The sequence below is a fragment of the Oncorhynchus kisutch genome, linkage group LG25 (genome assembly GCF_002021735.2).
Source record: "Oncorhynchus kisutch isolate 150728-3 linkage group LG25, Okis_V2, whole genome shotgun sequence".
Classification (NCBI taxonomy): domain Eukaryota; kingdom Metazoa; phylum Chordata; class Actinopteri; order Salmoniformes; family Salmonidae; genus Oncorhynchus; species Oncorhynchus kisutch.
Window position 1 is genome coordinate 45,587,256 of NC_034198.2, and position 27,282 is coordinate 45,614,537.

A 27,282-nucleotide genomic window follows, 5' to 3' on the forward strand; every position below is an offset into this window, starting at 1 on the left:
CCCGACCCCCTAGCGGCCGACCCCCTAGCGGCCGACCCCCTAGCGGCCGACCCCCTAGCGGCCGACCCCCTAGCGGCCAACCCCCTAGCGGCCAACCCCCTAGCGGCCAACCCCTATCGGCCAACCCCTATCGGCCGACCCCCTAGCGGCCAACCCCCTAGCGGCCAACCCCCTAGCGGCCGACCCCCTAGCGGCCAACCCCCTAGCGGCCAACCCCCTAGCAGCCGACCCCCTAGCGGCCAACCCCCTAGCGGCCAACCCCTATCGGCCAACCCCTATCGGCCGACCCCCTAGCGGCCAACCCCCTAGCGGCCAACCCCTATCGGCCGACCCCCTAGCGGCCAACCCCCTAGCGGCCAACCCCCTAGCGGCCGACCCCCTAGCGGCCGACCCCCTATCGGCCGACCCCCTAGCGGCCGACCCCCTAGCGGCCGACCCCCTAGCGGCCAACCCCCTAGCGGCCAACCCCCTAGCGGCCAACCCCCTAACGACCAACGGCCATATGAGTTGACTATAGAGCACAAACAGATCTTGGACCAGTCTAACCCTCGTAGTGTGTGAGATCTGTCTGAACCCAAAGCAGGGTCTAACTACTGTATGATGACCTTATTAAACCAGGTGAACTACCGTGGCCGCAAGGAGAAGCTGGTCAGAGTGCGTAACCCCTGGGGAACAGTGGAGTGGACTGGGGCCTGGAGTGACAAGTAAGAAATGATACGCATCTCGGTCCCCTGAATGATACTTTTGCGAGCCGCACCGCACCCCTGAAGCCAGAGGAGAAAAGAAGCTCACTAAAGATTTTGAGATGGGGGGGGGGGGGGAATCCAAAGTTGTGCTATATATTCATTGGCTATGTCATGGCTAATTTGTAAATGATAAATATTGATACTGTAGGTGGTTCGTTCCTTGTTCCTTGTCAATCATTGGTGAAATTAGCATTCAGACAATATCTTTAAGTAAATCAACCATTCCTTTATTGATGGAATTGCAGACAGAAGTTGACAACGGGAACACGCATGTTTCCGTTCTGCACCCTAAGGGCACTGCTGATTTATATACATGTGGTCACTCCCTGGTGGTATTGATCCCCTACGTCAATGTATGTGTGTATCAATAAGCTGAGGTTACCTTATAAAGAAACCGAGTACAGTAACTTCTCTGAATTCATTTTCATTGTCCACTGTCACACAAGATCAACATTTGTTACTTCTCTTTATCTAGTTTCAGTCTGACTCAGACCCAGCCTGCAAAAGCACACTCTCACAACAGCCAGGACTTAACCACAAAGATATAGATGGCTTGTGCAACTTATAGTGACAAGAGTTTTTTAGACACATAGCAACAGTATCTTATTGTAAGGCCTGCAGCAAAACATATGGATCCTTAATCACTAATGAGGGTCTTTGGAGGGAGGGACTCCCCCTAAAATATATTACCAGCTCAAAATCTCAATCTGCGAAAATGTCAAGTTAATTTGGGGTTGATGAGGATTTCAGAACCAAAGTGGGGGGGGGACGACAAAAAAAACACAGGCTATCGTCTTGAAAAGGAAAGATGCACATCCCTAATTGTCCCCCCCCCCCCCCAAACCCTGATGCTTTCCAGTTTCCAGTCACTTGGTTCAACATGAATCTAGTAAATCTTTCTCAGATCATTTAAATTGAGTGTAACAGGACTGTGGTTCTTCTCTCTCTCGCTCTCTTTCTCGCTCTCTCGCTCTCTCTCTCTCTCTCTCACTCTCTCTCTCGCTCTCTCACTCTCTCGCTCTCTCACTCTCTCTCTCTCTCTCTCTCTCTCACTCTCTCACTCTCTCGCTCTCTCGCTCTCTCGCTCTCTCTTTCTCTCTCTCTTTCTCCAGCTCCTCTGAGTGGAACAGCGTGGATGTTTCTGAGCGGGACAACGTGAAGGCAGACGATGGAGAGTTCTGGTAACTTCATCAATACCGAACTCATAGGACCAGTTTCCCGGACCTAGATTTAACAGAGTCCTTGAGTAAAAATAAGTTTCAATAGAGAATCTCCGCTTTTTTTGGGGGTCCAAGACTTTATCTGGGTCCAGGAAGCCGGGCCGTAATGACTTCATCATTACATCTCCTGTGTCTGTTCAGTATCTGTCATATCTCCCTTATAGTAGACGTAATAGACGTTGTGTGCTCATTATCCTCAGTGTCTGTTTGGTGAAGTGGTTTTATCTGGACTGCTTTGCGTAGTTTTTTTACAGGATATATTTCACAGACTTGGTGTTTTCTTCATGTCTTTACAGGATGTCCTTCTCTGACTTCACGAGGCACTACCATCGTCTGGAGCTCTGCACTCTGACCCCTGACACACTGACCACTGATGACGTTAAACACTGGAGCGTGTCTAACTACGATGGGGCCTGGAGGAAAGGATCGACCGCAGGAGGATGCAGGAACAACCCCTGTAAGTCTAACTGCAGTATGCAGGAACAACCCCTGTAAGTCTAAACTGCAGTATGCAGGAACACTAGTTAGGTATGTGCACCAGTATTCTTCTGTGAGATCAGATGACCTAGACCCTGAAACACCCCGTCTTCTCTAGGAAGACCTAGACCCTGAAACACCCCCTCTTCTCTAGGAAGACCTAGACCCTGAAACACCATGTCTTCTCTAGGAAGACCCTGAAACACCTCGTCTTCTCTAGGAAGACCTAGACCCTGAAACACCCCGTCTTCTCTAGGAAGACCTAGACCCTGAAACACCACGTCTTCTCTAGGAAGACCCTGAAACACCTCGTCTTCTCTTGGAAGACCTAGACCCTGAAACACCCCATCTTCTCTAGGAAGACCTAGACCCTGAAACACCTCGTCTTCTCTAGGAAGACCCTGAAACACCTCGTCTTCTCTAGGAAGACCCTGAAACACCTCGTCTTCTCTAGGAAGACCCTGAAACACCTCGTCTTCTCTAGGAAGACCCTGAAACACCTCGTCTTCTCTAGGAAGACCCTGAAACACCTCGTCTTCTCTAGGAAGACCCTGAAACACCTCGTCTTCTCTAGGAAGACCCTGAAACACCTCGTCTTCTCTAGGAAGACCCTGAAACACCTCGCCTTCTCTAGGAAGACCCTGAAACACCTCGTCTTCTCTAGGAAGACCCTGAAACACCTCGTCTTCTCTAGGAAGGCCCTGAAACACCTCGTCTTTTTTAGGAAGGCCCTGAAACACCTCGTCTTCTCTAGGAAGGCCCTGAAACACCTCGTCTTCTCTAGGAAGGCCCTGAAACACCTCGTCTTCTCTAGGAAGACCCTGAAACACCTCGTCTTCTCTAGGAAGACCCTGAAACACCTCGTCTTCTCTAGGAAGACCCTGAAACACCTCGTCTTCTCTAGGAAGACCCTGAAACACCTCGTCTTTTTAGGAAGGCCCTGAAACACCTCGTCTTCTCTAGGAAGGCCCTGAAACACCTCGTCTTCTCTAGGAAGGCCCTGAAACACCTCGTCTTCTCTAGGAAGACCCTGAAACACCTCGTCTTCTCTAGGAAGACCCTGAAACACCTCGTCTTCTCTAGGAAGACCCTGAAACACCTCGTCTTCTCTAGGAAGACCCTGAAACACCTCGTCTTCTCTAGGAAGACCCTGAAACACCTCGTCTTCTCTAGGAAGACCCTGAAACACCTCGTCTTCTCTAGGAAGACCCTGAAACACCTCGTCTTCTCTAGGAAGACCCTGAAACACCTCGTCTTCTCTAGGAAGACCCTGAAACACCTCGTCTTCTCTAGGAAGACCCTGAAACACCTCGTCTTCTCTAGGAAGACCCTGAAACACCTCGTCTTCTCTAGGAAGACCCTGAAACACCTCGTCTTTTTTAGGAAGGCCCTGAAACACCTCGTCTTCTCTAGGAAGGCCCTGAAACACCTCGTCTTCTCTAGGAAGGCCCTGAAACACCTCGTCTTCTCTAGGAAGACCCTGAAACACCTCGTCTTCTCTAGGAAGACCCTGAAACACCTCGTCTTCTCTAGGAAGACCCTGAAACACCTCGTCTTCTCTAGGAAGACCCTGAAACACCTCGTCTTCTCTAGGAAGACCCTGAAACACCTCGTCTTCTCTGGGTCAGTGGTATTGATGGTGCTTCTTTGAGTTACATTAAAGTGTAGAGGGTTGTTAGTTTGTTCCCAGGTTGGGATCGAATTTCCACTCTGTTACATACGAGCACCAGCCGTTAGAAAGGAATTCCACACAACATGCAGTCTCACTCCCTCACCCTGACCTTTGTCAATCCGGGTTCCCTACAGACACGTTCTGGATGAATCCCCAGTTCAAGATCAAGCTGGAGGAAGAGGATGACGACCCGGGGGATGATGAGGTGGGCTGTAGCTTCGTCGTGGGACTCATCCAAAAGAACAGAAGACGGATGAGGAAAGCAGGAGAGGACATGCACACCATCGGATTCGCCATCTATGAGGTGGGGCTCATAAGATATGATGATGTTTGTATCCATTAGGACATTCACTCTGTGTCGTATGTATCAGATACTCTCCCAGTATATCTACAACTAATTACAAATATACTCTCCCAGTATATCTACAACTATATACAAATATACTCTCCCAGTATATCTACAACTATATACAAATATACTCTCCCAGTATATCTACAACTATATACAAATATACTCTCCCAGTATATCTACAACTATATACAAATATACTCTCCCAGTATATCTACAACTATATACAAATATACTCTCCCAGTATATCTACAACTATATACAAATATACTCTCCCAGTATATCTACAACTATATACAAATATACTCTCCCAGTATATCTACAACTATATACAAATATACTCTCCCAGTATATCTACAACTATATACAAATATACTCTCCCAGTATATCTACAACTATATACAAATATACTCTCCCAGTATATCTACAACTATATACAAATATACTCTCCCAGTATATCTACAACTATATACAAATATACTCTCCCAGTATATCTACAACTATATACAAATATACTCTCCCAGTATATCTACAACTATATACAAATATACTCTCCCAGTATATCTACAACTATATACAACTATACTCTCCCAGTATATCTACAACTATATACAAATATACTCTCCCAGTATATCTACAACTATATACAAATATACTCTCCCAGTATATCTACAACTATATACAAATATACTCTCCCAGTATATCTACAACTATATACAAATATACTCTCCCAGTATATCTACAACTATATACAAATATACTCTCCCAGTATATCTACAACTATATACAAATATACTCTCCCAGTATATCTACAACTATATACAAATATACTCTCCCAGTATATCTACAACTATATACAAATATACTCTCCCAGTATATCTACAACTATATACAAATATACTCTCCCAGTATATCTACAACTATATACAATATACTCTCCCAGTATATCTACAACTATATACAAATATTGTTTTGTGTAGTTGTTGATTTAGTTTTCTGTCAGTTTGATGCATTGAGTAAGAACAGTAACAAATGTCATTTATGTGTTTCTGATTTCATCTGCTTGTGTTTCTGATTTCATCTGCTTGTGTTTCTGATTTCATCTGCTTGTGTTTCTGATTTCATCTGCTTGTGTCTCCTTGCTCTCTAATCCCAGGTTCCAGAACAGTTCCACGGCCAGCGGGAGGTCCACCTGGATAAGAACTACTTCCTGTCTCACGCCCAGACGGCCCGTTCGGAGACCTTCATCAACCTGAGAGAGGTCAGCACCCGCTTCAAACTGCCCCCAGGAGAATATCTCATCGTACCCTCCACCTTCGAGGCCAACCTGAACGGGGACTTCTGCCTACGAGTGTTCTCCGAGAAACAGGCCGAGACGCTGTAAGCATCTCTCTCTCTGTGTGTGTGTGTGTGTGTGTGTGTGTGTGTGTGTGTGTGTGTGTGTGTGTGTGTGTGTGTGTGTGTGTGTGTGTGTGTGTGTGTGTGTGTGTGTGTGTGTGTGTGTGTGTGTGTGTGTGTGTGTGTGTGTGTGTGTGGCTACTCTAGGTTTGAAAATATCAGGGTCAAAGATAAATGTGTTTTATTTTTGTCAGGCCCTGTGACGACCCGGTTAAGGCAGAACTAGAGGATGTAAGAAACAATTCTACTCTACACTACACTACATTACTCTACTCTACACTACATTACTCTACACTATACTACACTACACTACATTACTCTACACTACATTACTGTACACTATACTACACTACATTACTCTACTCTACACTACATTGCTCTGCTCTACACTACATTACACTACATTACATTACTCTACACTACACTACATTACTCTACACTACACTACATTACTCTACTCTACACTACACTACATTACTCTACACTACATTACTCTACTCTACACTACATTACTCTACACTATACTACACTACATTACACTACACTACACTACACTACTCTACACTACATTACTCTACACTACACTACATGACTACACTACACTACACTACTCTACACTACACTACACTACTCTACTCTACACTACACTACACTACTCTACACTACTCTACACTACACTACTCTACACTACTCTACTCTACTCTACACTACACTACTCTACACTACACTACTCTACACTACTCTACTCTACACTACACTACTCTACACTACACTACTCTACACTACACTACTCTACATTACTCTACTCTACACTACTCTACACTACTCTACTCTACTCTACTCTACTCTACTCTACTCTACTCTACACTACTCTACACTACTCTACACTACTCTACACTACACTACTCTACTCTACTCTACACTACATTACACTACATTACACTACTCTACACTACTCTACTCTACTCTACACTACATTACACTACTCTACACTACACTACTCTACTCTACACTACACTACTCTACACTACACTACACTACTCTACACTACTCTACTCTACACTACTCTACACTACATTACACTACTCTACACTACACTACTCTACATGACTCTACTCTACTCTACTCTACATTACATTACACTACTCTACATGACTCTACTCTACACTACTCTACTCTACATTACATTACACTACTCTACACTACTCTACTCTACACTACTCTACACTACATTACACTACTCTACACTACACTACTCTACATGACTCTACTCTACACTACACTACTCTACACTACACTACTCTACACTACACTACTCTACACTACTCTACTCTACACTACTCTACACTACATTACACTACTCTACACTACACTACTCTACATGACTCTACTCTACACTACTCTACATTACATTACACTACTCTACATGACTCTACTCTACTCTACACTACTCTACATTACATTACACTACTCTACACTACTCTACTCTACACTACTCTACTCTACACTACTCTACACTACATTACACTACTCTACACTACACTACTCTACATGACTCTACTCTACTCTACACTACTCTACACTACTCTACTCTACTCTACTCTACTCTACTCTACTCTACACTACACTACACTACACTACACTACATTACACTACACTACACTACATTACACTACTCTACACTACTCTACATGACTCTACTCTACTCTACACTACACTACACTACACTACACTACTCTACATGACTCTACTCTACTCTACTCTACACTACACTACACTACATGACTCTACTCTACACTACTCTACACTACACTACTCTACACTACACTACTCTACACTACTCTACACTACATTACACTACTCTACACTACACTACTCTACATGACTCTACTCTACACTACACTACACTACACTACATGACTCTACTCTACACTACTCTACACTACACTACTCTACACTACACTACACTACTCTACACTACTCTACACTACACTACTCTACACTACACTACTCTACTCTACACTACTCTACACTACACTACTCTACATTACACTACTCTACACTACACTACTCTACTCTACACTACTCTACATTACACTACTCTACATGACTCTACTCTACTCTACACTACACTACACTACACTACTCTACACTACACTACTCTACATGACTCTACTCTACTCTACTCTACTCTACACTACACTACACTACACTACTCTACTCTACATTACATTACACTACTCTACATGACTCTACTCTACTCTACACTACTCTACATGACTCTACTCTACATTACTCTACTCTACACTACACTACTCTACACTACTCTCACTTTCCAATGTGACTTATCATGGCGGTATCTCTGTAGGATACAGTACCCGAGGGGGAGGTTGATGCTGGCTTCAGGGGCCTGTTCACTAAGCTAGCTGGAGATGTAAGTATTGTTACCGACCATTACTATTATGAACTGGTTAACAATGTAATTAGAGATACATGTTTAGTCATACCCGTGGTATACGGTCTGATATACCACGGCTTTCACCCAATCAGTATTCAGGGCTTGAACCACCCAGTTTATAATAGACCATTTTATTTAATACCCAGTTATTGACTGGGAAAATGTACCCTTCATATTTTACATACTTTTCTCTCTATGTAAATAGGATATGGAGATTTCAGCATCTGAGCTCAGGAGTATTTTCAACAAAATCGTTGCTAAGCGTGAGTCAAGTGCTTTCTGCTTTCTTTCCAGTCATGATTTGTGTTTGTACTGTGCACACTGAATACTACAATGAACTAAAATATATAAACGCAATATGTAAAGTGTTGGTCCCATGTTTCAAGAGCTGAAATAGAAGATCCCTAGAAATGTTCCATACGCACAAAAAGCTGATTTCTCTCAAATGTTGTGCGCAGATTTGTTTACATTTCTGTTAGTGAGCATTTCTCCTTTGCCTGGATAACCGTCTCAGGGAAGCTCATCTGCGTGCTCGTCGTCCTCACTAGGGTCTTTACCCTGACCGCAGTTCGGCGTCGTAATATAACTGCAACGCTGAAAAGGTGTGCTCTTCACGGATTAATCCCGGTTTCACCTGTACCGAGCAGATGGCGTTGTACGGGTCAGCGGGTTGCTGATGTCAACGTTGGGAACAGAGTTCCTCATGGTGGTGTTGGGGTTATGGTATGGGCAGGCGTAAGCTACGGACAACGAACACAGTTGCATTTTATCGATAGCAATATGAATGCACAAAGATACTGTGATGAGATCCTGAGGCCTGTTGTCGTGCCATTCAGCCACCCCCATCACCTCATGGTACAGCATGATAATGCACAGCCCCATGTCACAAGGATCTGTACACCCTGGAAGCTGAACATGTCCCCGTTCTTCCATGGCCTGCATACTCGACAGCGTGTTCCAGTTCCCGCCAATATCCAGCAACTTCACACAGCCATTGAAGAGGAGTGGGACAACAAGCCCCAGTCAACAGCCTGATCAACTCTATGTGAAGGAGATGTGTCGCATTGCATGAGGCAAATGGTGGAACCAGATACTGACTGGTTTTCTGATCCACGTCCCTACCAGATACTGACTGGTTTTCTGATCCACGTCCCCTGATCCACGCCCCTTGGTCTCTGTGACCAACAGATGTATATCTGTATTCCCAGTCATGATATTCATAGATTAGGGCCAAATTAATTTCTCAGTTGACTGATTTCCTTACATGAACAGTCATTTAGTAAGGTTTTTGAAATTGTTGCATTAATATTTTTGTTCATTGTATAGAGAGCACATGTTTAATGTATATTGCAGAAGTCCTTACTCTGTCCTTACTCTGTCCTTACTCTGTCCTTACTCTGTCCCTACTCTGTCCGTACTCTGTCCCTACTCTGTCCCTACTCTGTCTTACTCTGTCCCTACTCTGTCCCTACTCTGTCCCTACTCTGTCCGTACTCTGTCCCTACTCTGTCCCTACTCTGTCTTACTCTGTCCCTACTCTGTCCGTACTCTGTCCGTACTCTGTCCGTACTCTGTCCCTACTCTGTCCCTACTCTGTCCCTACTCTGTCTTACTCTGTCCCTACTCTGTCCTACTCTGTCCCTACTCTGTCCCTACTCTGTCTTACTCTGTCCCTACTCTGACCTTACTCTGTCCGTACTCTGTCCGTACTCTGTCCCTACTCTGTCCCTACTCTGTCCCTACTCTGTCCTACTCTGTCCGTACTCTGTCCGTACTCTGTCCCTACTCTGTCCCTACTCTGTCTTACTCTGTCCCTACTCTGTCCCTACTCTGTCCGTACTCTGTCCGTACTCTGTCCCTACTCTGTCCCTACTCTGTCTTACTCTGTCCCTACTCTGTCCCTACTCTGTCTTACTCTGTCCCTACTCTGACCTTACTCTGTCCGTACTCTGTCCGTACTCTGTCCCTACTCTGTCCCTACTCTGTCCCTACTCTGACCCTACTCTGTCCCTACTCTGACCTTACTCTGTCCGTACTCTGTCCCTACCCTGTCCCTACTCTGTCCCTACTGTCTTACTCTGTCCTTACTCTGTCCCTACTCTGTCCCCTCTACAGGAACGGACATAAAGACGGACGGCTTCAGCCTGGACACAGCCAGAATCATGGTCAACCTCATGGACGTATCCTTTGCTGTTATTACATGCTGTTATTACATGCTGTTATTACATGCTGTTATTACATGCTGTTATTACATGCTGTTATTACATGCTGTTATTACATGCTGTTATTACATGCTGTTATTACATGCTGTTATTACATGTTATTACATGCTGTTATTACATGTTATTACATGCTGTTATTACATACTGTTTTTACATGCTGTTATTACATGCTGTTATTACATGTTATTACATGCTGTTATTACATACTGTTTTTACATGCTGTTATTACATGCTGTTATTACATGCTGCGTCTGAGGTATTCTGACATCTGCACTCTGACATCAATGAATCAGTTACACAAAAGTTGAGTTCTGAACTCTCATCTCAGTCTTTAGTTTTGACTATTGTCGTTTGTTGGGCATGATGTGTCCAGACACTTGTTTAACCTTAACCGTTAAGCAGGACAGTGGTAACGGCAAACTGGGGCTGGGAGAATTTGCAACACTGTGGAAGAAGATTCAGAAATACCTGGTGAGGTTCTAGTGTGTTACTGCTGTGGTAGCTCTGGTCCAGGGTGTTACATAGGTTCAGCAAGCTGCGCGTAACGCCTTGGACCAGAGCTACTGCGGTACTATCTCTGTTGTGTTAAGATTGGACAGCCTACAAGTGTTTACCTAGTGTAGTGTGTGTGTTTTACACAGTGCAATCTCTTTAACATTTCCCTGTTCCCCCCCCCCCCCTCCCTCCCCCTCTCTCACCCTACCTCTCCCTCTCTCTCGCCCTACCTCTCCCTCCCTCTCTCTCTCCCTCCCTCTCTCTCGCCCTACCGTTCCCTCCCTCTCTCTCGCCCTACCGCTCCCTCCCTCTCTCTCGCCCTACCGCTCCCTCCCTCTCTCTCGCCCTACCTCTCCCTCCCTCTCTCTCTCCCTCCCTCTCTCTCGCCCTACCTCTCCCTCCCTCTCTCTCTCCCTCCCTCTCTCTCGCCCTACCTCTCCCTCCCTCTCTCTCTCCCTCCCTCTCTCTCGCCCTACCGCTCCCTCCCTCTCTCTCGCCCTACCGCTCCCTCCCTCTCTCTCGCCCTACCGCTCCCTCCCTCTCTCTCGCCCTGCCGCTCCCTCCCTCTCTCTCGCCCTGCCGCTCCCTCCCTCTCTCTCGACCCCTACCGCTCCCTCCCTCTCTCTCGCCCTACCGCTCCCTCCCTCCTTCCATCCCTCTTTCTCTCTCCCCCCCCCAGTCCATCTATAAGAGCAATGACATGGATGGGTCTGGCTGTATGAGCACACCAGAGATGAGGATGGCCTTGAACAAAGCAGGTTTGGGGACATTAAATAAACCTAATTTACACAAATGTATGGGTTCAATACTCGGGGATCAATAGTGAATGCACAGTCTACTGTTAGACACTTTGGATAAAAGCTAAGTGGCATACATTATACTGTATATTATAGAAGTACCAGTCAAAAGTTTTAGAACACCTACTCATTCAAGGGTTTTTCTTTATTTTTTACTATTTTCTACAGAATTATAGTGAAGACATCAAAAGTATAAAATAACACATATGGAATCATGTAGTAACCAAAAAGTGTTAAACAAATCAAAATATATTTTTATATTTGGAGATTCTTCAAAGTAGCCACCATTTGCCTTGATGACAGCTTTGCACTCTTGGTATTCTCTCAACCAGCTTCATGAGATAGTCACCTGGAATAGATTTCAATTAACAGGTGTGACTTGTTAAAAGTACATTTGTGGAATTTCTTTCCTTCTTAATGAGTTTGAGCCAATCAGTTGTGTTGTGACAAGGTAGGGGTGGTATACAGAACACAGCCCTGTTTGGTAGAAGACCAAGTCCATATTATGGCAAGAACACCTCAAATAAGCAAAGAGAAACAACAGTCCATCATTACTTTAAGACATGAAGGTCAGTCAATCTGGAAAATTTCAAGTACTTTGAATGTTTCTTCAAGTGCGGTCGCAAAAACCATCAAGCGCTATGATGAAACTGGCTCTCATGAGGACCGCCACAGGAAAGGAAGACCCAGAGTTACCTCAGATTGCAGCCCAAATAAATGCTTCACAGGGTTCAATTAACAGGCACATCTCAACATCAACTGTTCAGAGGAGACTGTGAATCAGACCTTCATGGTCGAATTGCTGCAAAGAAACCACCACTAAAGGACACCAATAAGAAGATGCTTGCTTGGACCAAGAGACACAAGCAATGGACATTACATCGGTGGAAATCTTTCCTTTTGTCTGATGAGTAGGTGAACGGATTATCTCTGCATGTGTGGTTCCCACCGTGAAGCATGGAGGAGGAGGTGTGATGGTGAGGTGGTGCTTTGCTGGTAACACTGTCAGTGATTTATTTAGTATTCAAGGCACACTTAACCAGCATGGCTACCACAACATTCTGCAGCGATACGCCATCCCATCTTGTTTGCTCTTAGTGGGACTATCATTTGTTTTTCAACAGGACAATGATCCAACACACCTCCAGGCTGTGTAAGGGCTATATGACCAAGAAGGAGAGTGATGGAGTGCTGCATCAAATGACCTGGCCTCCACAATAACCCGACCTCAACCCAATTGAGATGGTTTGGGATGAGTTGGACCGCAGAGGGAAGGAAAAGCAGCCAACAAGTGCTCCACATATGGCTACTTTGAAGAATCTAAAATATATTATATTATAAATATATATTGATTTTGTAACGAGTGAGAGTCGGGAAGCAAGTTCAGGGAGTGTTTTTAATAAATACATGTAACACAATACAAAACACAACGCACAGGCAGGAAACAGAAACACCTGGGGAAGGAAGTGACACATATACACTGCTCAAAAAAATTAAGGGAACACTAAAATAACACATCCTAGATCTGAATGAATGAAATATTCTGATTAAATACTTTTTTCTTTACATAGTTGAATGTGCTGACAACAAAATCACACAAATTATCAATGGAAATCAAATGTATCAACCCATGGAGGTCTGGATTTGGAGTCACACTCAAAATTAAAGTGGAAAACCACACTACAGGCTGATCCAACTTTGATGTAAGTCCTTAAAACAAGTCAAAATGAGGCTCAGTAGTGTGTTTGTGGCCTCCACGTGCCTGTATGACCTCCCTACAACGCCTGGGCATGCTCCTGATGAGGTGGCGGATGGTCTCCTGAGGGATCTCCTCCCAGACCTGGACTAAAGCATCCGCCAACTCCTGGACAGTCTGTGGTGCAACGTGGCATTGGTGGACACAGCAAACCTTCTTGCCACAGCTCGCATTGATGTGCCATCCTGGATGAGCTGCACTACCTGAGCCACTTGTGTGGGTTGTAGACTCCGTCTCATGCTACCACTAGAGTGAAAGCACCGGCAGCATTCAAAAGTGACCAAAACATCAGCCAGGAAGCATAGGAACTGAGAAGTGGTCTGTGGTCCCCACCTGCAGAACCACTCCTTTATTGGGGGTGTCTTGCTAATTGCCTGTAATTTCCACCTGTTGTCTATTCCATTTGCACAACAGCATGTGAAATGTATTGTCAATCAGTGTTGCTTCCTAAGTGGACAGTTTGATTTCACAGAAGTGTGATTGACTTGGAGTTACATTGTGTTGTTTAAGTGTTCCCTTTATTTTTTTTGAGCAGTGTGTATATATATAGGGTAGGGGTGTGTGTGTGTGTGTGTGTGTATGTATCATATATATATTAGGGTAGGTGTGTATATGTGTATATATATTAGGGTAGGTGTGTATATGTGTATATATATTAGGGTAGGTGTGTATGTATATATATATATATATATTAGGGTAGGTGTGTATATGTGTATATATATTAGGGTAGGTGTGTATATGTGTATATATATCAGGGTAGGTGTGTATATGTGTATATATATTAGGGTAGGTGTGTATATGTGTATATATATTAGGGTAGGTGTGTATATGTGTATATATATTAGGGTAGGTGTGTATGTATATATATATATATATTAGGGTAGGTGTGTATATGTGTATATATATTAGGGTAGGTGTGTATATGTGTATATATATTAGGGTAGGTGTGTATACATAGGGTAGGTGTGTATACATAGGGTAGGTGTGTATATACATAGGGTAGGTGTATATATACATAGGGTAGGTGTATATATACATATATATATATAGGGTAATCAAGGAGGTGAGTTTCATTATGCGCTTAACGATGGTGACAATTGTGCGCCTTAACGAGCAGCCTGGTGACCTAGAGGCCGGAGAGGGAGCAGATTTGTTTAACACTTTTGTTTGGTTACTACATGATTCCATGTGTGTTATTTCATAGTGTTGATGTCTTCACTATTATTCTACAATGTAGAACATAGTAAAAATAAAGAAAAACCCTGGAATGAGTCGGTGTGTCCAAACAGCTGACTGGTACTGTACATTTTAAATATCTTATTGGGGTCCCCATTACCCAACGCCCATGGTCACAGCTAGTCTTATTGGGGTCCCCATTACCCAACGCCCATGGTCACAGCTAGTCTTATTGGGGTCCCCATTACCCAACGCCCATGGTCACAGCTAGTCTTATTGGGGTCCCCATTACCAGACGCCCATGGTCACAGCTAGTCTTATTGGGGTCCCCATTACCCAATGCCCATGGTCACAGCTAGTCTTATTGGGGTCCCCATTACCCAACGCCCATGGTCACAGCTAGTCTTATTGGGGTCCCCATTACCCAACGCCCATGGTCACAGCTAGTCTTATTGGGGTCCCCATTACCCAACGCCCATGGTCACAGCTAGTCTTATTGGGGTCCCCATTACCCAACGCCCATGGTCACAGCTAGTCTTATTGGGGTCCCCATTACCCAACGCCCATGGTCACAGCTAGTCTTATTGGGGTCCCCATTACCCAACGCCCATGGTCACAGCTAGTCTTATTGGGGTCCCCATTACCCAACGCCCATGGTCACAGCTAGTCTTATTGGGGTCCCCATTACCCAACGCCCATGGTCACAGCTAGTCTTATTGGGGTCCCCATTACCCAACGCCCATGGTCACAGCTAGTCTTATTGGGGTCCCCATTACCCAACGCCCATGGTCACAGCTAGTCTTATTGGGGTCCCCATTACCCAACGCCCATGGTCACAGCTAGTCTTATTGGGGTCCCCATTACCCAACGCCCATGGTCACAGCTAGTCTTATTGGGGTCCCCATTACCCAACGCCCATGGTCACAGCTAGTCTTATTGGGGTCCCCATTACCCAACGCCCATGGTCACAGCTAGTCTTATTGGGGTCCCCATTACCCAACGCCCATGGTCACAGCTAGTCTTATTGGGGTCCCCATTACCCAACGCCCATGGTCACAGCTAGTCTTATTGGGGTCCCCATTACCAGACGCCCATGGTCACAGCTAGTCTTATTGGGGTCCCCATTACCAGACGCCCATGGTCACAGCTAGTCTTATTGGGGTCCCCATTACCCAACGCCCATGGTCACAGCTAGTCTTATTGGGGTCCCCATTACCCAACGCCCATGGTCACAGCTAGTCTTATTGGGGTCCCCATTACCCAACGCCCATGGTCACAGCTAGTCTTATTGGGGTCCCCATTACCCAACGCCCATGGTCACAGCTAGTCTTATTGGGGTCCCCATTACCCAACGCCCATGGTCACAGCTAGTCTTATTGGGGTCCCCATTACCCAACGCCCATGGTCACAGCTAGTCTTATTGGGGTCCCCATTACCCGACGCCCATGGTCACAGCTAGTCTTATTGGGGTCCCCATTACCCGACGCCCATGGTCACAGCTAGTCTTATTGGGGTCCCCATTACCCGACGCCCATGGTCACAGCTAGTCTTATTGGGGTCCCCATTACCCGACGCCCATGGTCACAGCTAGTCTTATTGGGGTCCCCATTACCCGACGCCCATGGTCACAGCTAGTCTTATTGGGGTCCCCATTACCCGACGCCCATGGTCACAGCTAGTCTTATTGGGGTCCCCATTACCCAACGCCCATGGTCACAGCTAGTCTTATTGGGGTCCCCATTACCCAACGCCCATGGTCACAGCTAGTCTTATTGGGGTCCGACACATAACGAAAAAGACTGTACAATTTACGTACATTTAAAAACATCTATATGTAGCGTGTGTGCATCTATCAGTTACACATAGATTATAAATCTATTTTTAGGTTCTGATAAAAGATTGATTGATAATCTATTTTTAGGTTCTGATAAAAGATTGATTTATAATCCTATAATATTTATAACAATCTGTTTTTAGGTTCTGATGATTTATAATCTATTTTTAGGTTCTGATTGAAGATATATTATACATATATTATAAATCAATCTGTTTTCAGGTTCTGACGATTCTGATGATTTCTAGTCTAATTTTAGGTTCTGATAGATTATAAATTATCTTCCGACAGGTTTCAGCCTGAACAACACTCTCCACCAGGTTTTGGCAGCTCGGTATGGAGAGGCCGACATGACCATTGACTTTGATAACTTCGTGGCTTGCGTCATGCGCCTGGAGATGATGTTCAGTAAGTACAACGACTTAATTTAAAAAAAAAAAAATTATTTTTTATTTCACCTTTATTTAACCAGGTAGGCTAGTTGAGAACACCTTTATTTAACCAGGTAGGCTAGTTGAGAACACCTTTATTTAACCAGGTAGGCTAGTTGAGAACACCTTTATTTAACCAGGTAGGCTAGTTGAGAACACCTTTATTTAACCAGGTAGGCTAGTTGAGAACACCTTTATTTAACCAGGTAGGCTAGTTGAGAACAAGTTCTCATTTGCAACTGCGACCTGGCCAAGATAAAGCATAGCAGTGTGAGCAGACAACAAAGAGTTACACATGGAGTAAACAATTAACAAGTCTATAACACAGTAGAAACCAAAGGGGGAGTCTATATACAATGTGTGCAAAAGGCATGAGGAGGTAGGCAAATAATTACAATTTTGCAGATTAACACTGGAGTGATGAATGATCAGATGGTCATGTGCAGGTAGAGATATTGGTGTGCAAAAGAGCAGAAAAGTAAATAAATAAAAACAGTATGGGGATGAGGTAGGTGAGAAAGGGTGGGCTATTTACCAATAGACTATGTACAGCTGCAGCGATCGGTTAGCTGCTCAGATAGCTGATGTTTGAAGTTGGTGAGGGAGATAAAAGTCTCCAACTTCAGCGATTTTTGCAATTCGTTCCAGTCACAGGCAGCAGAGTACTGGAACGAAAGGCGGCCAAATGAGGTGTTGGCTTTAGGGATGATCAGTGAGATACACCTGCTGGAGCGCGTGCTACGGATGGGTGTTGCCATCGTGACCAGTGAGCTGAGATAAGGCGGAGCTTTACCTAGCATGGACTTGTAGATGACCTGGAGCCAGTGGGTCTGGCGACGAATATGTAGCGAGGGCCAGCCGACTAGAGCATACAAGTCGCAGTGGTGGGTGGTATAAGGTGCTTTAGTGACAAAACGGATGGCACTGTGATAGACTGCATCCAGTTTGCTGAGTAGAGTGTTGGAAGCCATTTTGTAGATGACATCGCCGAAGTCGAGGATCGGTAGGATAGTCAGTTTTACTAGGGTAAGCTTGGCGGCGTGAGTGAAGGAGGCTTTGTTGCGGAATAGAAAGCCGACTCTTGATTTGATTTTCGATTGGAGATGTTTGATATGAGTCTGGAAGGAGAGTTTGCAGTCTAGCCAGACACCTAGGTACTTATAGACGTCCACATATTCTAGGTCGGAACCATCCAGGGTGGTGATGCTAGTCGGGCATGCGGGTGCAGGCAGCGACCGGTTGAAAAGCATGCATTTGGTTTTACTAGCGTTTAAGAGCAGTTGGAGGCCACGGAAGGAGTGTTGTATGGCATTGAAGCTTGTTTGGAGGTTAGATAGCACAGTGTCCAAAGACGGGCCGAAGGTATATAGAATGGTGTCGTCTGCGTAGAGGTGGATCAGGGAATCGCCCGCAGCAAGAGCAACATCATTGATATACACAGAGAAAAGAGTCGGCCCGAGAATTGAACCCTGTGGCACCCCCATAGAGACTGCCAGAGGACCAGACAGCATGCCCTCCGATTTGACGCACTGAACTCTGTCTGCAAAGTAATTGGTGAACCAGGCAAGGCAGTCATCCGAAAAACCGAGGCTCCTGAGTCTGCCGATAAGAATATGGTGATTGACAGAGTCGAAAGCCTTGGCAAGGTCGATGAAGATGGCTGCACAGTACTGTCTTTTATCGATGGCGGTTATGATATCGTTGAGTACCTTGAGTGTGGCTGAGGTGCACCCATGACCGGCTCGGAAACCAGATTGCACAGCGGAGAAGGTGCGGTGGGATTCGAGATGGTCAGTGACCTGTTTGTTGACTTGGCTTTCGAAGACCTTAGATAGGCAGGGCAGGATGGATATAGGTCTGTAACAGTTTGGGTCCAGGGTGTCTCCCCCTTTGAAGAGGGGGATGACTGCGGCAGCTTTCCAATCCTTGGGGATCTCAGACAATATGAAAGAGAGGTTGAACAGGCTGGTAATAGGGGTTGCGACAATGGTGGCAGATAGTTTCAGAAATAGAGGGTCCAGATTGTCAAGCCCAGCTGATTTGTACGGGTCCAGGTTTTGCAGCTCTTTCAGAACATCTGCTATCTGGATTTGGTTAAAGGAGAACCTGGAGAGGCTTGGGCGAGGAGCTGCGGGGGGGGGGCGGAGCTGTTGGCCGAGGTTGAAGTAGCCAGGCGGAAGGCATGGCCAGCCGTTGAGAAATGCTTATTGAAGTTTTCGATAATCATGGATTTATCAGTGGTGACCGTGTTACCTAGCCTCAGTGCAGTGGGCAGCTGGGAGGAGGTGCTCTTGTTCTCCATGGACTTCACGGTGTCCCAGAACTTTTTGGAGTTGGAGCTACAGGATCCTGAATTTGTGTTTCAGCCAAGACTGCAGCAACGCCTCGGCACTTGTGTACCTATAAAGCCGAATAATGGTCATGGAGTGTAACAGCAGTAAATATTAAAGATTTTACATTTAATGTGTGGGTTACTTTGGAGGTTTTGTTGGAGAGAACCTGTCAGATGAGGATGGGAAGGAAAAGCTTTGATGAGAGTATCTCTACCAGGCACAGCCAGAAGAGGACTGGCCACCCCTCATAGCCTGGTTCCTCTCTACCCGGTACAGCCAGAAGAGGACTGGCCACCCCTCATAGCCTGGTTCCTCTCTACCCGGTACAGCCAGAAGAGGACTGGCCACCCCTCAGAGCCTGGTTCCTCTCTACCCGGCACAGCCAGAAGAGGACTGGCCACCCCTCATAGCCTGGTTCCTCTCTACCCGGCACAGCCAGAAGAGGACTGGCCACCCCTCATAGCCTGGTTCCTCTCTACCCGGCACAGCCAGAAGAGGACTGGCCACCCCTCATAGCCTGGTTCCTCTCTACCCGGCACAGCCAGAAGAGGACTGGCCACCCCTCATAGCCTGGTTCCTCTCTACCCGACACAGCCAGAAGAGGACTGGCCACCCCTCATAGCCTGGTTCCTCTCTACCCGGCACAGCCAGAAGAGGACTGGCCACCCCTCATAGCCTGGTTCCTCTCTACCCGGCACAGCCAGAAGAGGACTGGCCACCCCTCATAGCCTGGTTCCTCTCTACCCGGCACAGCCAGAAGAGGACTGGCCACCCCTCATAGCCTGGTTCCTCTCTACCCGGCACAGCCAGAAGAGGACTGGCCACCCCTCATAGCCTGGTTCCTCTCTACCCGGCACAGCCAGAAGAGGACTGGCCACCCCTCATAGCCTGGTTCCTCTCTACCCGGCACAGCCAGAAGAGGACTGGCCACCCCTCATAGCCTGGTTCCTCTCTACCCGGCACAGCCAGAAGAGGACTGGCCACCCCTCATAGCCTGGTTCCTCTCTAGGTTTCTAATCTCCACCAGGCACAGCCAGAAGAGGACTGGCCACCCCTCATAGCCTGGTTCCTCTCTACCCGGCACAGCCAGAAGAGGACTGGCCACCCCTTATAGCCTGGTTCCTCTCTAGGTTTATAATCTCCACCAGGCACAGCCAGAAGAGGACTGGCCACCCCTCATTGCCTGGTTCCTCTCTAGGTTTCTTCCTTTGTTTTGTCCTTTTCTATGGAGTTTTTCCTAGCCACCGTGCTTCTACACCTGCATTGCTTGCTGTTTGGGGTTTTAGGCTGGGTTTCTGTACAGCACTTTGAGATATCAGCTGATGTAAGAAGGGCTTTATAAATACATTTGATTTGATGAGAGTATCTGTTATAGATGTTTAACACCTCGTTCCTCTCTCCACCTCGCAGAAGTCTTCAAGAAGCTTGACATGGATGACACCGGTTTCATTGAATTGGATTTCTTCCAGGTGAGAACTTTAAATTGTAGTTTGTAATCAACTCATTATGTTGTTTTTTTCCATTCTAATATATTGATTGTATTATTTTTCTATTTTCAGTGGTTGTCATTTTCCATGATCTAGAAGATGGCAGCACAGGACCAGTTCTCTCAAAGACCAGTTCTCTCAAAGACCAGTTCTCTCAAAGACCAGTTCTCTCAAAGACCAGTTCTCTCAAAGACCTGTTCTCTCAAAGACCTGTTCTCTCAAAGACCTGTTCTCTCAAAGACCTGTTCTCCCAAAGACCAGTTCTCTCAAAGACCTGTTCTCTCAAAGACCTGTTCTCTCAGACTGTTCTCCCAAAGACCAGTTCTCTCAAAGACCTGTTCTCTCAAAGACCTGTTCTATCTCTGACTGTTCTCTCTCTGACTGTTCTCTCAAAGACCTGTTCTCTCTGACTGTTCTCTCTCTGACTGTTCTCTCAAAGACCTGTTCTCTCTGACTGTTCTCTCTCTGACTGTTCTCTCAAAGACCTGTTCTCTCTGACTGTTCTCTCTCCGACTGTTCTCTCAAAGAGCTGTTCTCTCTGAATGTTCTCCCAAAGACCTGTTCTCTCAAAGACCAGTTCTCTCAAAGACCAGTTCTCTCAAAGACCTGTTCTCTCAAAGACCTGTTCTCTCAGACCTGTTCTCTCAAAGACCTGTTCTCTCAAAGACCTGTTCTCTCAAAGACCTGTTCTCTCTGACTGTTCTCTCAGACCTGTTCTCTCTCTGACCTGTTCTCTCTCTCTGACTGTTCTCCCAAAGACCAGTTCTCTCAAAGACCTGTTCTCTCAAAGACCTGTTCTCTCTGACTGTTCTCTCAGACCTGTTCTCTCTCTGACTGTTCTCCCAAAGACCAGTTCTCCCAAAGACCTGTTCTCTCTGACTGTTCTCTCTGACTGTTCTCTCTCAGACCTGTTCTCTCTCTGACCTGTTCTCTCTCTGACCTGTTCTCTCTCTGACCTGTTCTCTCTCTGACCTGTTCTCTCAGACCTGTTCTCTCTCTGACCTGTTCTCTCTCTGACTGTTCTCTCAGACAGCTACAAATAAGCCAAAGTGCCTTTTCAAGATGTTTCTTTTGACACACACTTTATGACGTAACAGAATGTTTTAAACCTTAATTTGATGCATTATTTGTTTTATTAGACAAAGCCTATTGAGAACTACAGATTATAACCTAAATCTACTTTTGTGATGAAATGTAGGACATTTCAATCCTTTTATGCAGATTTTTGTTACTTATAGTTGTGTCATCTTCATCAAAGATATATATTAATTAATAAATTGCATTGTTTTCCCAGTCTCTTGAGCTGTCTGTTTGATTTGGTACTCGTTTCTTTTACTTGGGACAGTCCATGAGCCCCTCCCCGGCGGACGTGGTTGGGCTTGCCCAGCGCAGTAACATTGACGGTACGGAACGTGCGCTACTGCTCGGCTGAACCACCACCGTGCACCGTTTAACGTTACACCCCCCCCACACTGTTCTGAGATTTATACGATTCAATAGTAAACTGGAAGTCTGGCACGTTACTAGGAAAAATATCAAAGCAGGTGTCTTCAAAGTGGTGAGTGTTACCATCATTGAACGGTTTCTACAGGAAATCTAGTCAGAGAGAGAGTGCATCTTTTCACGCATGGTGAAGGTAGAGGATTTGATTCACCGGTTTGCCGTAGCTCATATCCGTCCAGGATAACATACAGTAGGATTGCAAAACATTTTCAACATTGGTTCTGTAATCGTTACAATGTTAGAAGTTATTCATGTTCGGTCCACCACAATTCATAACCTGCCACGTCAACTAGGATATGCATGTGCAATAAGCCAGAAGGGAACCGTTTACGCGACAGTTCCAGAATGCAGTAACATAGGGGTCTCGTCTCAGTTTATTATAAACTTTGTCAACGCAGGATGATTTAAATTCAACTGTAGAAAAGCATAATTCTCACAGAGAATATTTCACTGAGTTGAAACAAAAGGATACCCACGTATTACAAGTCAATCCATTATTGTTTATTTCAAATACTAGGCCTACACATGTAATGTTGCTCTGCGGGGGGGTCTCTTTATTTTGGTTATATACCTGACACCTGAATGAGGGACCCACAGCACTCTGAGTAGCCCACTGGGATATAAGGCTCATAGTTGTACGGATGAGAGGCCAATGTCATAGTTGTTTTGGGGCATTGTTGAAGTAGAGTCCGGAGGAAGGAAGCTTTATGGATGACATCATTCCAGGACCGCCTGAATCAGCTGTTCTCTGAGAACTCTGTTCATCAAATAACCCGAGAGCCTCACAAGCTCATCTGATCTGCTGGCAAGAGGGACATTCCTGCGCCAACGCACACACACTGGACAGAGGGCAAAGGGGTGTTCCTGTTTGCAAAGGGGTGTTCCTGTTTGTGCCTGCCCCGAGGGTGCGTCTTTTACACACACAAAAACACACGCTAGTGCTGAGTGATTAGTGCTTTTTGAGGTCGGTTCAGTTTCGGTTCGATTGTAAAACTTTAAAAAATCACGGTTTTCGATTTTGGTTTCGACACAGACATTTAATACACTATGCATTATGTTGGTTGAATGCTGTAACAGAATAAAACAATGAATAACAGGCCTATGATGGTAGTGACTGCTCATTACTGCTGATCACTTATTAACCATACATTATTAAAATTACAATACTATAATCAAATATTTAAGTTGTTTATATTCGTTTTATTTTATTACTATATTTAATTCTAAGTCAGCAATACTGACAAAATCACTATTTAGTAGTTCTTCAAAGTAAATAAGATATACTATTATGACAGCCGAATACCAACTATCAATCACTGAGATCATGTATTTTCAGCGTCGCGTAGCAACTGCTCTCTATCCCTCCCCATGGCGCGGTGTCTTCACGTAGAGTTTCCGCCACTTACCGATTCGCCAAAGTGCGGGAGTTCGCAGTACGACGCGCAGGGGATTGTGGGTAGGTGAGCGGCGCGAATCCTGCTAGCGGAGCGAGAGAAAAAGTTCCGCTCTGCTCTACTTTATGCAAATTATACGCGGCCACCGCTGCCGTTAACCAATCAGGTGAGGAGCTACAAAATGGCCCGTTCATTAAACAAAGTTCCGCCTGTCATTAGTTCCGGGCAAGCGCAAACAAAGAATATGGAGCACAGCCAATCCTCGGTCTGTCTGTTTGACCAATTCTATATGATTTTGCTTTGCTAGAATACAGAGACAAAATCATAAAGTCAGTGGCATGTAGGAGAATTGCATATATTTTTGTTGATGATGGGTGAAGAGAGATTTGCACAACAATGTTTGCGTGTCCTGCTAGCTATGAATATCAAGCAACCTAAACCTCAGAACTGTGATCAAAGCCACCATTTGTAAATGTGTTTAAATTAAAAATTTCCCCACCAAATGTTAGAAATCACCAGTAACACACATTATAACATTGTACACGATACACTAAGCATGGATTTCCCATGCAATATGATACCAATTAGATTATAGCATCTTAACATGATGAATATCATATAGTATAGTTCATGGCTCTTTCATTATACTGGTGTCATGGCATTGATGGATATAGCTCACTTCCTATAAGTTGCAAAGGCCGAGACGCACATCAGTGGGTACGTACTTGTGGTAAAGGAAATTGTGGCTTTGTTCTCAGTCAATTTACCTGGTACAATAAGGGCTAAAAACATTTTTAAAAGGGTTAGATTTTCACTAAACAATTTCATGTCAGAAAAATCATGTAGAAAATCTAGTTTATGGTTAGTCTCATATACATTGATTGCACATGCCATTAAACCAGTTATGCCATCATTCAGTAGTTAACAATTCAAACAAGTTTAAACACCTCACTTCAATGAATGCACATTAATCTAACTTGTTTGTAAATGTTAAACCTCTTAGTACGTACAGTGGGGAGAACAAGTATTTGATACACTGCCGATTTTGCAGCTTTTCCTACTTACAAAGCATGTAGAGGTCTGTAATTTTTATAATCGGTACACTTCAACTGAGAGAGACAGAATCCCCCCAAAAAATCCAGAAAATCACATTGTATGATTTTTAAGTAATTCATTTGCATTTTATTGCATGACATAAGTATTTGATCACCTACCAACCAGTAAGAATTCCGGCTCTCACAGACCTGTTAGTTTTTCTTTAAGAAGCACTCCTGTTCTCCACTCATTACCTGTATTAACTGCACCTGTTTGAACTCGTTACCTGTATAAAAGACACCTGTCCACACACTCAATCAAACAGACTCCAACCTCTCCACAATGGCCAAGACCAGAGAGCTGTGTAAGGACATCAGGGGTACAATTGTAGACCTGCACAAGGCTGGGATGGGCTACAGGACAATAGGCAAGCAGCTTGGTGAGAAGGCAACAACTGTTGGCTGCAGTCTATTATTACTAAAGCATAATTTCGGGCGAACAAAAGAAAGTCCATAGCAGAGGTGACCAACCTCACTCCTGTCCCTAATCTACTGGGTGAGCAGACTTCTATTCCAGCTCAGCAATAATACACATTATTTATTATCAACTCATTAGGTTTGATTAGTTGAACCAGGTGTGTTAGTGCTGGGCTGGAACAGAAGCCTGCACACCTCCAGAAGGTTTGTCCTCCAGTTGAAATACGTTTGTAGCCTGGGGGACTTGTAACCATGTTGTTGTATGCAACATGTGCTAACATAAGTACACATACGACCCCTGGTAATCACGGATGTGTCAGCAGTCTCACTGGAACCTGCAGACAGGCTTTCACAGCTCTCCATTTCTTGTTACGGTGACGAGTACGGGCCACCTCCCAGACAGTCCTACTAATGGACAAGGTGGTCTTTGTGGATCTTCTAGATTGGGTCAACTCCCACCACACATCTGGATTATCCTGCAGTATGAGCTTTTTTCCCCAGGTGAGGGGGCCTCCCTACCCTCGGCGGGCCTCCCTACCCTCGGCTGAGTTAGCAGTGAAGCCCTGGGCTCAATTTTATTAGATATTTGATTCATTTAGCAGGCACTCGTATCCAGAGAGTATATTTTTTTATAGTTTTTTTTTTCTCGTACTGGTCCCCCCTGGGAATCGAATCCACAACCCTGGCATTGCAAGCGCTATGTGCCATACCATCAATTGTTTGGTCCTTAGGCTGTTGGTTGACCGAGATTGTTTTAGTCGAGCAGTGACTAAAAGATGCACCCATCTCAGTGAACCAATCCTTTGCGGAGGCTAAAGACACTTTATGTTTGATCTGGAAATGTGGTCGGAGGCCTGGTGCAATGGCGAAGCCTCCAGAGGCCAAATCGAGCTCCGTACCACATGGCCTCCCAAATGTTGTAACAATGCAGAGGGCTCTGTATAGCTCCGCATTGACATGATTGGTTGACGGTAGGTGGGGGCATCCTGTAGAACTCCCTTCCTTGACAACAGCTCTGCACTGCGCCGCGAAGCCCAAGTCAAGCACTGCTTCTTATCCCTTGCGCAAAAAGCCTACAGCTGTGTCTGTCCGGGGCTCACTGATGCAGGAAACTCTGAGGGCCCAGAATATCTGAGCACCAGTTTCAGGCTGGGCCCTAGTTAATAGTTGATACAATGTTTCCAGTTTGTTGCAGACAGGCCATATGTAGCCAATGTGATTTATAGGATATTTGTTTTTATCAGGATATTGCAGTCTGCATTGTTTTTATTTGTTGGCTTTATGTAGACTATTTTGACATAATTGTTACATAATAAGTCACTTTTTAGGTTTGTATCGTTTTCATTTAGATTTGGATAGAAATTAGATTAACCACATGACACTGATTTTGAGATATGAAGATTATATTATAAATTAAATTAAACTATTTCACAGAAATGGGCATATGAAAACCATAACTGGCACACAGATCGGTAGAAACGGTAAGATAAACTAGCATTCCACATGAGAAAGGTTGCCGACTCCTCCTGTCGCCTCTTACCGGCTTCAGAGAGTAATGGCAGAATCTGTGAAAGCCAGCATGAGCAGGAGGAGAACGGTTGGGTTAGGTTTTTTTCTTCTGGTTATCTAGATCTCTGGCACCCTCTTGAGGCATTTGTCTTATTTCATCAAACCATAAGCTTAAAGCAGCAGACAAGCTCAAGGCATATAGTTGATTTTGTTAAAACAATTAGGGTGTGTCTATATATGGAAAAATGCACATTTGAAAAATTTAAATCAATCGATTGGTCGAAAGACCACTTTCGTATTTTACACAGTTATCCTGGAGCTTCACTGTGGTTTCCTGCTGGAGCACACAATATGTGACCAACCACCTCGATTCGGTCTTATGGTGCAAAATTTGAAATTGTGTTTTTTTTTTTTACATTGGATAAAAGTAGACACTCAGAGCTAGACAATGGTATCATACACAGCAGTTGAGGAACAATGGGAAAGTAATTCTGCTTTGAAAGTTAATGAACAA

General features: G+C 45.0%; 2 protein-coding genes across 5 annotated transcripts in view; both read left to right on the forward strand.

Moving 5' to 3' along the window:
• The window catches only part of LOC109879240 (calpain-2 catalytic subunit-like), a 47,451-nt gene extending 25,304 nt beyond the window's left edge, over positions 1-22,147 (forward strand). The window contains exons 7-20 of the mRNA XM_031805145.1: positions 619-704; positions 1,859-1,927; positions 2,263-2,423; positions 4,250-4,419; positions 5,621-5,844; positions 6,057-6,093; positions 8,231-8,296; positions 8,526-8,583; positions 10,436-10,500; positions 10,945-11,013; positions 11,717-11,795; positions 16,892-17,008; positions 20,775-20,833; positions 20,924-22,147. Of these exons, the coding sequence (XP_031661005.1) occupies positions 619-704; positions 1,859-1,927; positions 2,263-2,423; positions 4,250-4,419; positions 5,621-5,844; positions 6,057-6,093; positions 8,231-8,296; positions 8,526-8,583; positions 10,436-10,500; positions 10,945-11,013; positions 11,717-11,795; positions 16,892-17,008; positions 20,775-20,833; positions 20,924-20,947 (1,284 nt within the window). The 3' untranslated portion in view covers positions 20,948-22,147. The remainder of the gene's footprint in view (positions 1-618; positions 705-1,858; positions 1,928-2,262; positions 2,424-4,249; positions 4,420-5,620; positions 5,845-6,056; positions 6,094-8,230; positions 8,297-8,525; positions 8,584-10,435; positions 10,501-10,944; positions 11,014-11,716; positions 11,796-16,891; positions 17,009-20,774; positions 20,834-20,923) is intronic.
• A 101-nt stretch (positions 22,148-22,248) lies between these two features.
• LOC109879243 (calpain-1 catalytic subunit) overlaps positions 22,249-27,282 on the forward strand; it is a 42,571-nt gene continuing 37,537 nt past the window's right edge. For 2 of the 4 annotated variants that reach the window (XM_031805142.1, XM_031805143.1), the window contains exon 1: positions 22,253-22,409. The gene's annotated coding sequence lies outside the window, so the exon portion shown is untranslated. Of the gene's footprint in view, positions 22,410-25,117; positions 25,148-27,282 lie in introns of those variants that run through there. The other 2 variants (XR_004205488.1, XM_031805144.1) reach the window with 2 other exon arrangements.